Source organism: Columba livia, chromosome 25 (assembly GCF_036013475.1).
Source record: "Columba livia isolate bColLiv1 breed racing homer chromosome 25, bColLiv1.pat.W.v2, whole genome shotgun sequence".
NCBI lineage: Eukaryota > Metazoa > Chordata > Aves > Columbiformes > Columbidae > Columba > Columba livia.
This window is the reverse complement of record NC_088626.1, coordinates 3,922,426-3,933,429: the sequence shown is the minus strand read 5'-3', so window position 1 is coordinate 3,933,429 and position 11,004 is coordinate 3,922,426. Positions and strand designations below refer to the sequence as shown.

The window sequence follows — 11,004 nt, the reverse complement described above, 5'->3', positions numbered from 1 at the left end:
GGTGACACCATGTCCCTGTCCTGCCCCGTGGAGTGACAGCTTGAAGTCCCCTCCCTCCAGGGCTGGGGGACACCAGGAACGTTGAGTCCCCTCCCTCCAGGGCTGGGGGACACCAGGAACATTGTGTCCTCTCCCTCCAGGGCTGGGGGACACCAGGAATGTTGAGTCCCCTCCCTCCAGGGCCTGGGGGACACCAGGAACGTCGTATCCCCTCCTTCCAGGGCCTGGGGGACACCAGGAACATTGTGTCCCCTCCTTCCAGGGCTGGGGGACACCAGGAACATTGTGTCCCCTCCTTCCAGGGCTGGGGGACACCAGGAACGTTGTGTCCCCTCCCTCCAGGGCCTGGGGGACACCAGGAATGTTGTGTCCCCTCCTTCCAGGGCTGGGGGACACCAGGAATGTTGTGTCCCCTCCCTCCAGGGCCTGGGGGACACCAGGAATGTTGTGTCCCCTCCTTCCAGGACTGGAGGACACCAGGAACATTGTGTCCCCTCCTTCTAGGGCCGGCGGGAAATCAAGACCCTTGTGTCCCTTCTGTGAGACCCTGCAGCTCTTGGTCCTTATTTCTGTGCCTCGATGTCCCCATCCCAAGCACATCTGGGGACCCCGCAAAGCGTGAGGCAGCCTGGGCACCTTGTGCCTCAGTTTCCCCATCTGCCGCCCGTGTCCCTGCAGGTCTGGGTGGTGGCTCCAGGTCATCTCTCCCACCTTGCCCTTGCCCTGGGTGCTTGGGGACAGTCCCCACTGTGGGACCACGTCCCATCAAAAGACAACCGGGGCGTTTGGTGGCCTCTGTGAGGGCCATGGGACCCTGCGGCTCCTGTATCTGCAGGGCTGGGGGTGGCTCTGGACCCCCCCAATGCTGCATTTGGCAGAGGGGACAGGGGACAGCGCTTGTATTGTCCCTTTGCGGGGGTCCAGGCTTATCCTGCATCCAAATTCCTCATGGAGAGGGGTGGGAGGTGGGTGCACCGTGACACCGGGCTGGGATTCACACCCACCATTCCAACCCTGCTCGAGCCGAGGATTTGGGGGACAAGAGGATTTGGGGACGAGGAGCTTTGGGGCAGCGAAACCCCAAAAATAGGGGCATAGAGAGGAAACCGCAGGGAGACGCATCCCAAAAGCACCCGAGGGTAAACCGAGGCCGGGAGGATGCGATGCACCGAACTGGTGCGTTTTCAGGATTTTGGTGATGCCAAATTCCCACCCTGGAGCCGGGATGTCCCCAGGATGGAGCCCCGACACCCCCTGACACCTGGGGAGGGGTCTCTCCCCTCTCTCCCCCAGGAACCAGAGGTGCTTCCATCTCCTTTTTCCCAAAACCGTCGCTTATAAGGACTTGTGCCTCACTTGTTTATGGGAGCGGAGCATAAAAGGAACAGATTCACAAATGGGATGTTGCCTCCCAAGCATCCCCACATACGTTTTTTCTTATAATAATTAACTGTGCTGGGTCCTACCATCAGTCCAAGGTCAATTTAATGAAATAAAACACCTTATATGGCCATATGGCCACCGCACCATCACTTAGCCTATTTAGGGTCTTTGTTTAGAGAGGATCCGCCTCTGAGGTTTCACGGACTCGCTGGTATTTATACCAAAGGCGCATCGGGACTCGGTCCCAGAGGAAAGGAGCTCTCGCCTCCGTGGTGAGTACAACCCGGTCCCCATTCCCCTTTTGCTTGGACGGTGGGAGGGAAAAGAGACCCTGGGGGGTTTGGGGTGCCCTGGTGCTTATGGGGTGGCCCCGGCTCAGTTCGCATGGCACGGGAGGGGTGACAACCCCGTGATGACCCCACAACTGGGGTTTTCCACCGAGGCGCCAAGAGCTGGGTTGCGGCCAAAGTGGGTCGTGCTTTTCCAGAAATGCCTGAGATTTTGGGGTTTTAATTTTGTTTTGTTTTATTGGTGATGTTGGTTTTTACTTTTTTTTTTTCCCTTTTTTTGTCTATTTTGGGCTCCTGTGAGGTTTTTTGCTGCTTCCCTCTGGATTCTGGAGGGTCGTGAAAGGGGGCGCCCCCCCAGGAAGGGCTATTTCTATTTTTTATTCCCATTTTTGGGAAAGGATGCGAGGTCCGAGCAGCTGCTGAGACAGGACCAAACCAGAGGGTTTTTCCTCCCCTGGGTTTGGGGACGGTGACACCGGAGCTCCCCGGGCAGGAGGTTTTGGCACCCGTTTGGGGCGAAGGATGGAGAAGCAGCGTTGGCACAGAGCAGCACCCATGGGGGACAAGCAGCACCCACTCCCAGCACCGCCGCACTGGGGTTGGACCCACAGCCAGCCCTTGGCATGGGATGCGGAGGATTTTTCAGGACCGCACATCCCCAAGGACCCTCACAACCCCGAAGCCGGACGCGATGTGGCATAACCCTTTCCCCCTCCAACCTTTTAATTAATGTTCCCCTTTTTTGCCCCAGCTTTTCCCCCAGGTCCCCCTGAACGCCAACCACTCCCGGCCCCACCATGTGCGACGAGGAAACCACCGCCCTGGTCTGTGACAATGGCTCCGGCCTCTGCAAAGCCGGATTTGCTGGCGACGATGCCCCCCGTGCGGTCTTCCCCTCCATCGTTGGGCGGCCCCGGCACCAGGTTGGTACCCGGGTGGGGAAAAACACCCCCCACGCTGCTTTAATCACCGAAATGAGGCTAACGAGGCCGTCTCTCCTGCCGGCGTTAGGGTGTCATGGTAGGCATGGGGCAGAAAGACAGCTACGTGGGCGATGAGGCGCAGAGCAAGAGGGGTATCCTCACGCTCAAGTACCCCATCGAGCACGGCATCATCACCAACTGGGATGACATGGAGAAGGTGAGACACCCCCGACCTCTGCGACAGGGAGTGGGCACTGGCCGCGGCTTCATTTTGGGGTAAAACCCCCTAATTTTCCTTTGCCTGCTCCAGATCTGGCACCACTCCTTCTACAACGAGCTGCGCGTGGCCCCCGAGGAGCACCCGACGCTGCTCACCGAGGCTCCCCTGAACCCCAAGGCCAACCGGGAGAAGATGACCCAGGTGAGGAGCCACAGGACCCCCAGGGATGGGGATGGACCCTTCGAAACTGCGGGAAGGGCTGGAGGGTTTGGGGGTTCAATAAGCCCAGAGGGGTTGGCAAGGGGTTGAGCAGCAGGATGGGGATGTCCCTCTTGGTGGGGTGTCCATGTGCTCACATGGACCCACGGATTACCACCCAATGTGCTGACCCCCGAAGAACCAGCCCATGTGTTGCTCCATGCCGTGCACTGCCTCACATGTCTATGCAACGCGTCCATCCACTTATTTTTCCATGCAATGTGATGATCTGCGTGTTCTGCCTCCCCGGGAAGGCACAGGCCCCTGTGGGTCGGGATGGGGTGTCACTGGGGACCCTCATGCTCCCCCTAACCTCTCACACTCCCTCTCAGATCATGTTCGAAACCTTTAACGTCCCCGCCATGTACGTCGCCATCCAAGCCGTCCTCTCCCTCTACGCCTCCGGCCGCACGACCGGTGAGTAGGACACACGGCATCAACCGCCCACGATGGGGAAGGGACCAAGGCGGCTTTGAGTCCCCCCTCACCTTCCTCCCCCCATCCCAGGTATTGTCCTCGACTCCGGGGATGGCGTCACCCACAACGTGCCCATCTATGAGGGCTATGCTCTGCCCCACGCCATCATGCGTCTTGACTTGGCCGGCCGTGACCTCACTGACTACCTCATGAAGATCCTCACCGAGAGGGGCTACTCCTTCGTCACCACCGGTACGGGGCCGGGGAGGGGGGCACGGGGTGATGGGGTCCCCACGGTGCCGCAGCGGCACCAGGTTGAGCCTGTTCGCCGTCGCTTCCTGCAGCCGAGCGGGAAATTGTGCGTGACATCAAGGAGAAGCTCTGCTATGTGGCTCTGGACTTTGAGAACGAAATGGCCACAGCTGCCTCCTCCTCCTCGCTGGAGAAGAGCTACGAGCTCCCCGACGGGCAGGTCATCACCATCGGCAACGAGCGTTTCCGCTGCCCCGAGACCCTCTTCCAACCCTCTTTCATCGGTGAGCCCCCCAAATTATCTTTCTGTCCCTTCAGTGGTTGCCCCCCATCCCCACCAGTGGGCAAACAGCACCCATGGGTGCCCCACTGAGGCTTCCCCAAGTTCTTTGCACCCCAAACAGGGGGGACAAACCCATATGTATCCCCGTGGCTCTTCTGGGGAGCCTTGAGGAGGTGTGGGTGGGGGTCAGGGTGCTGACAGCCCTTTTTTTCCCCCCCAGGCATGGAGTCAGCTGGCATCCACGAGACGACCTACAACTCCATCATGAAGTGCGACATCGACATCCGCAAGGACCTCTACGCCAACAATGTCTTGTCCGGTGGCACCACCATGTACCCCGGCATCGCCGACCGCATGCAGAAGGAAATCACGGCGCTGGCTCCCAGCACCATGAAGATCAAAGTAGGTGGTGGTGTGGGGGACAAACCGTGGCCACCAACACCCCCCGGCGCAGATTTGGGGAAGGGGGGACATCACGGGGTGCGTCCTAACGGCTCATGTCTCGGCAGATCATCGCCCCGCCGGAGCGGAAGTACTCGGTGTGGATCGGCGGCTCCATCCTGGCGTCCCTCTCCACCTTCCAGCAGATGTGGATCAGCAAACCCGAGTACGACGAGGCCGGACCTTCCATCGTCCACCGAAAATGCTTCTAAGCCCCTTCCCCACCCCGCAGCGGCCCCCCGTGCCAGGGCACCCCGCTCGTCCTCGGTCCCCGCTGCTCCTCCCCACCATGCACTGCGCATTAAAGCCTTTTCTCCAGGCTCTGCCCCTTTTCTGGCAGATTTTGGGGGTGTGGAGGGGTGGGAGGGGTTGGGGGGGGATGAGGGTAGTTGGGGGGAAGGGATGGGGTAGTCCCTGACCTCACATGGATGCCCATGGTCCCCTCTTGGAGTCCCTGATATCATGGTGATACTGTTGACTTCGCCTTGATGACCCCAACCCTGGGTTGGTGCCTCCAAGCCCAGGTTGATGCCCTTGACCCCATGTTGGTGCCCCCAATGTTGTGTTGGTATCCTTGACCCCATATTGGTGCCTCCAATGTTGTGCTGATGTCCCCAACCCCGTGGTGATGCCCCGAGCATCATGTTGGTGTCCCTGACCCTGTATTGATGCCTTTGACCTCATGTCGGTGTCCCTTATGTCACACTGATGTCCCCAACCCGCTGTTGATGCCCTCAGTGTTGCGTTGGTGTCCTTGATTCCCTGTTGATGTCCTTGACCTCATGTTATGCCCCTGACCCCATGTTGGTGTCCCCAATCCTCACCTGGTGTCCCCAACCCTGACCTGGTGGCCCCAACTCCACGTTGATGTTCTTGACCTCACACTGGTGCCCCCAACCCCATGCTGGTGCCCTCAATGACGTCCTTGACCCCACGTTGATGTCCCCAACCGCATGTCAACACCCTTGTCCCCATCCTGGTACCCCCAGTCCCATCCTTGTGTCCCAAACCCTATACCAGTGCCCCCAGTCCTACCCTGGTGTCTCCAGTCCCACCCTGGTGTCCCAAACCCTATACTGGTACCTCCAGTCCCATCCGGGTGCCCCCAGACCCACACTGGTGTCCCAAACCCCACCTTGGTGTCCCCAACTGGTGGCCTCCCCCAGTGCCCCGCCCCTTGTAGGTGCCCCACCCCGAGCTGTGGGCGGGGTCTCATTTACATAAATTACCATCCCCTGCCCTGCGCGCGCCTCCATCCCCGCCTCCCTCGGCTGTTCCCGCCCCCCCCGCGCCGTGACGTCAAGCGGGGCAGCGCGCGCCGTCCGTTTCCATGTCATTTGCATATGACGCGGGAAAGCGGAAGCGGTGGCGGGATGTGGGGGGGCGGGGCCGCCCTGCGCCTGGCCCTGGAGGGGAACATCGGTACCGGGGGGGGACGGGGACAATGGGGACACCTGGGGGGACAAGGAGCGGGGGGGGGGGCACTGGTGGTAGGGGGGGACTGGAGAGGGGTGGAGGCAAGATTTGGGGTGGGAGGTGCGCAGCTTGAAGCCTCTTAGTGTCCAATTTAATGTCTGTAATTAATGATTCTTGCTGCCTAGCTTAGAGAGGGGACACCCCACGAGTGGGTCGGGTGGGGGAGTGGGCACAGGCTCACCCTGTGTTGCCCCCCCTTCTCCCCACAGCCGTGGGCAAATCCACCTTCCTGAAGCTGTTGGGTGCCACCTTCCCCGAGTGGCACTTGGTGACCGAGCCCGTGGCACAATGGCAGAAGGTACCAGCCAGCGGTGCGGCGCAGGTAACACTGGCTCCTGGTTACGTGGCGGCATCATCCGGCACTGCGCTGTGGGTGGGGGACGCAACCTCACCCCCCGGCTTTTATTTGGCAGGCGGCCGTGGGCTCTGCCAACCTGCTGCAGATGATGTACCAGGAGCCAGCGCGCTGGTCCTACACCTTCCAGACCTTCTCCTGCCTCGGCCGCCTCAAGGCGATGCTGGAACCACCGCCTGAGCGGCCCCCTGGGACCCCCCACCCCGTGCGGGTCTTCGAACGCTCCGTCTACAGCGACAGGTACCCCCGGATTTAAATCGGGATGAAGGGGTTAAATGGGATAATGAGCATCCCCATGGCGCAGGTTCTGTCCCGGAGCTGCTGTCCTGAGTGATGCTTAATTACAGAAACATGCTTTTGGATAATTTGGGATGTTGTTATACCCCAAATAAGTTTTGCTCACGGCTGCTTGGAAAATGTGTGAATGGTATGAAAAGAAAGGAGCTTGGAGCCAGGGGGCTCGGGCTCTGCTCCCCAGGAACAAGCACCAGGACCAGAGGAAACGGCCTCAAGTTGTGCCAGGGGAGGCTGAGGTTGAAAATTTGGGATAATTTGTTCCCCAAAGGGCTGTGGGGCATTGGAACAGGCTGCCCAGGGCAGTGCTGGAGTCACCATCCCTGGAGGGTTGGACAGATGGAGATGAGGTTCTCAGGACATGGGTCAGTGCTGGGGTGGGTTATGGTTGGACTCGATGAGCTCAAGAGGCTTTCCCACCCAAAACAATTCTGTGATTGCTCAGCCCCAAATTAAGGATTTCTGCCCTAATTAAGCACCCATAGTTCCTGCTTTGTGCAAAAAAGAAAAGGGTGAATAAATGGCCGTGAAGCCGCCTGGGCATGGAGATGGTGGGAGGTCCTAATGCCAGCTGCCCCATCCCCTCTCTCCGTCTCTTCCAGGTACGTTTTTGCCAAGAACCTCTTTGAGGCCGGACACCTGCAGCCGCTGGAATGGGCCATTTACCAGGACTGGCACGGGTTCCTGCTGCGGCAGCTGGGGCCCCGCGCCGCGCTGCACGGCTTCCTCTACCTGCGGGCGACGCCGCAGGTGGGTTCAGCGGGGATGGGGAGGCGGGGGGTTCGGCTCTGAGCTCCTGGAATTGCCAGAATGTTGGGGTTTAACCAGGAATTGTCGGGCTTCCCATGGGAATGTGGGTGGGAGTCTTGCTGTGGAGTGGATTTTGGAGAGGGGGGGCTGCAGTGTCTAATGGGGGTGTTTGATGGGGGTGTCTGGTGTTCGGCTGCGGTCCCTCCCCTGGGGTGGCTGTGCTGGACTCCCTTATCCCGGTAACCTCCCCCCGTCTCCTGTTAACATCCCATCAACCCCGTTACCCTGTTAACCTCCCTCCTGTCTCCCGTTAACATCCCGTCTCCCTGCACCCCATAACCTCTTGTCTCCTGCATCCTGTTCATCTCTCCCATTAACCTCCTGTCTCCCTGTGTCCTGTTAACCTTCCATCTCTCCCACGTCCCATTAACTCCCATCTGTCCCATTAGCCTCCCTCTCCCATCTTTCCTGTTAATTTTCCATCTCCCCGGTTAACCTTCCACCTTTCCCACATCCCATTAATCTCCCGTTTCCCTGTGTCCTCTTCCACATCCCATGAACCTCCCTTTCACGTCTCCCCAAATACCCTTCCATCTCTCCCGCATCTCGTTCACCTCCCGTCTCTCCCATTAACCTCCCATCTCCCTGCATCCCGTTCACCTCTCCTTTCCTGCATCCCATTAACCTCCCTCTCCTATTACCATCTCTCCCAGCATCCCAGTAACCTTCCCTCTCCCCCACATCCCGTTAACCTTTCATCTTTCCCACGTCTTGTAAACTCCTGTCTCTCCCATTAACCTCCCTCTCCCATCTTTCCTGTTAACTTTCCTTCTCCCCCGTCTCTCCTGTTAACCTCCTGTCTCCCCCAATAACCTTCCACCTTTCCCACATCCCATTAATCTCCTGTTTCCCTATATCCTCATCTTCTACATCCCATCAACCTCCCTCTCCCATCTCCCCAAATACCCTTCCATCTCTCCCCAACTACCCTTCCATCTCTCCCACATCCCGTTAACCTCCCGTCTCTCCCGTTAACCTCCCGTCTCCCTGCATCCCGTTCACCTCTCCTTTCCTGCATCCCGTTCACCTCCCTCTCCTATCTCTCCCATTAACATCTCTCCCCGCATCCCAGTAACCCTCCCTCTCCCCCACATCCCATTAACCTGCCATCTCTCCCATGTCCCGTTAACTCCCATCTCTCCCATTAACCTCCCTCTCCCATCTTTCCTGTTAACTTTCCTTCTCTCCTGTCTCTCCCGTTAACCTCCCGTCTCCCTGCGTCCCGTTCACCTCTCCTTTCCTGCATCCCGTTCACCTCCCTCTCCTATCTCTCCCATTAACATCTCTCCCCGCATCCCAGTAACCCTCCCTCTCCCCCACATCCCATTAACCTGCCGTCTCTCCCGTTAACTCCGGTCTCTCCCGTTAACCCCGGTGCGGGTGCAGACGTGCCTGGAGCGGCTGCGGCGGCGGGCGCGGAGCGAGGAGGGGGGGATCCAGCTGCAGTACCTGCAGCAGCTCCACGCCCAGCACGAGCACTGGCTGGTGGAGAAAACCACCAAGTGAGTCCCAATCTGCACCCCCCGCACTCCCCTGGGCACCCGGACCAGCCACGGGTTTGGGGTGACCTCCCCGGTTTGGGGGTTTCTTTGGTTTCACCCCTTTTTCATTTCTTCAGGGTCCACTTTGAGGACATGAAGGACGCACCCGTCCTGGTGCTGGACGTGGACAAGGACTTTGAGCACGACGTGGCCGTGCAGGGCGTCCTCATGGCGCAGGTGGGCACGGCTCCGTGACATCCCCTTACTGGGAGCACTGGGACTGCTGTCGGGGTCGCGCTGACCTCCGAGCCGCCGCCTCATCTTCCTTTTTCCACAGCAAAAATAATTTCCACGCCCTTGGGCCGAGCTGGTTTAATCCTCAGCCGTCCCAGTGCCGTCCCAGTGCCGTCCCAGTGCCGTCCCAGTGCCGTCCCAGTGTCTCAGTCACCTTCTCCCTGCAGGTGGAGGCGTTTACGGCGGCGCTTCGAGCAGAAGCTTCACCATTGCGCCCCGACCCTCACCGAGCGTTGGAGCCGTGAAACCCCCACCAAAGATCCCGACGCCGAGGACAAGGGACAGATCCTGGTCCCCAACTGTCCCCCTTCGCCCTTTTAATCCGGGCGAGGGGTGTATTTAAAGCGCGGGCAGCACGGGGTAGTTTTAAGGTGAATAATTGGGAGGTGCAGCCGCGGGATGAGCCTCAGGGTGCTCCCTGTGCTCCACCACGTTTGGGGTTCCCTGTCACCCCTGCCACCCCCTCCCCATCCACAGGGACCCTCTAGGGGGGCCGGAACCAGGGATGTTCCATAAGGTTAAATTCCAACAAAAAAATCGTGATGTTTAAGTTACACCAACCCCCTTATTTGGTTATTTTAGATGTATATATAGATTTTTTCCCTTAAGTTAAAAATAAAGCAATGTTGAACTCTTCTGTGTCTTGACCCGCGGGTGGGGGGTTGGGAGGGCTCTGGTGGGTGCTGTCCCAGGGGGTGACATCGTTCCTCTGGTTTTGGGGTGTCTGTGGCTGGGGGAGTTGGGGGGTGACCCTGTGGAGGTGGCGGGCAGACACGGTGCCCTGTGGGTCACACTGGGTTGGGTTTGGGGGTAAACCTTGGGAATTTGGGTGGGTTTGGCTGGGGGGGGGTTGGCTCTTTAGGGGGGACCCCTTGGTGGGGGGGGGGCAGGGATGGTGGCCCAGCCCCTTCCCGCCTTTAGAGGAGGGGGCGGGGTAGTGTGCGACCCTACATAAACACGGGGGGCGGGGCCTGCAGGGGGTGGGGCAGAGCACGTGTGAGGGGCACCTGCCCCGGAGGTAGCGGGGGGGGGCAGATTTGGGGACAAGAAACGGGGAATTTGGTGGGGGGAGAACTATGGGGTAGGGTTTGAGTTGAGGGTGGGGGGCTTGGGAGGGCACAGGAGCCCGGGTTTTCTCCAGCGACCCTACAATAACAACAGAGTGGGACCTGCGCGGACTCCGCTTAACGACCCTGCAATAACAACAGAGCGGGGACGCGGAGATGGACCCGCGGCTGGCGGCCCTACAATAACAACCCGGCTGGACCCCAGGCTGGCGACCCTACAATAACAACCCGGCTGGACCCGCGGCTGGCGACCCTACAGTAACAACCCGGATGGACCCGCGGCTGGCGACCCTACAATAACAAACTGGTACGGACCCACAGCTGACAACCCTACAATAACAACCCATTTCCCCCCGCCTTATCCAGCGACCCTACAATAACACCCCGCTGCACCCCCACATCCAGCGACCCTACAATAACAACCCACTGCCCCCCGCCCTTATCCAGCGACCCTACAATAACACCCCACTGCACCCTCCCAGCAGCCGACCCTACAATAAACACCCCCCTCACTTCCCCCCAAACCCTTCAAAACCACCAGATTTCACCCCCTAACCCCCCCCACGTTGTAACCCCAGGGGGTCTGGGTGCCCCCCCCAACCCCTTGCTTGCCGCAAAGCATTATGGGGGGTGTCCCAGGCTGCTGTCCCCAAGCCCCCCCCGGGCCGGCGGGTCCCCCCGAGCGGGCGCCTGCAGAACAAAGGACGCAGCAGCAGCAGCAGCAGCAACGTGCAGCTCCGCTGCAACACCCACTTGCCTG

At 59.6% G+C, this 11,004-nt stretch overlaps 2 protein-coding genes across 2 annotated transcripts; both read left to right on the top strand.

Annotated features, from left to right (window-relative positions):
• Positions 1 to 1,505: 1,505 nt before the first annotated feature.
• Positions 1,506 to 4,786, top strand: ACTG2 (actin gamma 2, smooth muscle). The gene is made up of 9 exons (XM_005505244.3): positions 1,506 to 1,655; positions 2,425 to 2,596; positions 2,685 to 2,813; positions 2,907 to 3,017; positions 3,407 to 3,491; positions 3,582 to 3,743; positions 3,836 to 4,027; positions 4,247 to 4,428; positions 4,536 to 4,786. Exons 2-9 carry the CDS (start codon positions 2,471 to 2,473, stop codon positions 4,677 to 4,679), a joined length of 1,131 nt encoding a protein of 376 aa, XP_005505301.1. The 5' UTR covers positions 1,506 to 1,655; positions 2,425 to 2,470; the 3' UTR covers positions 4,680 to 4,786.
• Positions 4,787 to 5,737: 951 nt separating this feature from the next.
• DGUOK (deoxyguanosine kinase) lies at positions 5,738 to 9,812 on the top strand. Its single transcript, XM_065041112.1, has 7 exons — positions 5,738 to 5,889; positions 6,153 to 6,265; positions 6,357 to 6,538; positions 7,195 to 7,342; positions 8,789 to 8,904; positions 9,021 to 9,120; positions 9,345 to 9,812. The coding sequence occupies exons 1-7, from the start codon at positions 5,811 to 5,813 to the stop codon at positions 9,420 to 9,422; spliced, it is 816 nt and encodes a 271-aa protein (XP_064897184.1). The 5' UTR covers positions 5,738 to 5,810; the 3' UTR covers positions 9,423 to 9,812.
• The last annotated feature ends 1,192 nt before the right edge of the window (positions 9,813 to 11,004 follow it).

Bases quoted from the DNA above. Each gene is read 5' to 3' on its own strand.
- ACTG2 (XM_005505244.3), top strand. From the start codon at position 2,471: ATGTGCGACGAGGAAACCACCGCCCTGGTCTGTGACAATGGCTCCGGC. The intron at 2,814-2,906 runs GTGAGACACCCC...TGCCTGCTCCAG, and splicing joins ACTGGGATGACATGGAGAAG to ATCTGGCACCACTCCTTCTA. The intron at 3,018-3,406 runs GTGAGGAGCCAC...ACTCCCTCTCAG, and splicing joins ACCGGGAGAAGATGACCCAG to ATCATGTTCGAAACCTTTAA.
- DGUOK (XM_065041112.1), top strand. From the start codon at position 5,811: ATGACGCGGGAAAGCGGAAGCGGTGGCGGGATGTGGGGGGGCGGGGCC. The intron at 6,539-7,194 runs GTACCCCCGGAT...CGTCTCTTCCAG, and splicing joins CGCTCCGTCTACAGCGACAG to GTACGTTTTTGCCAAGAACC. The intron at 7,343-8,788 runs GTGGGTTCAGCG...GTGCGGGTGCAG, and splicing joins ACCTGCGGGCGACGCCGCAG to ACGTGCCTGGAGCGGCTGCG.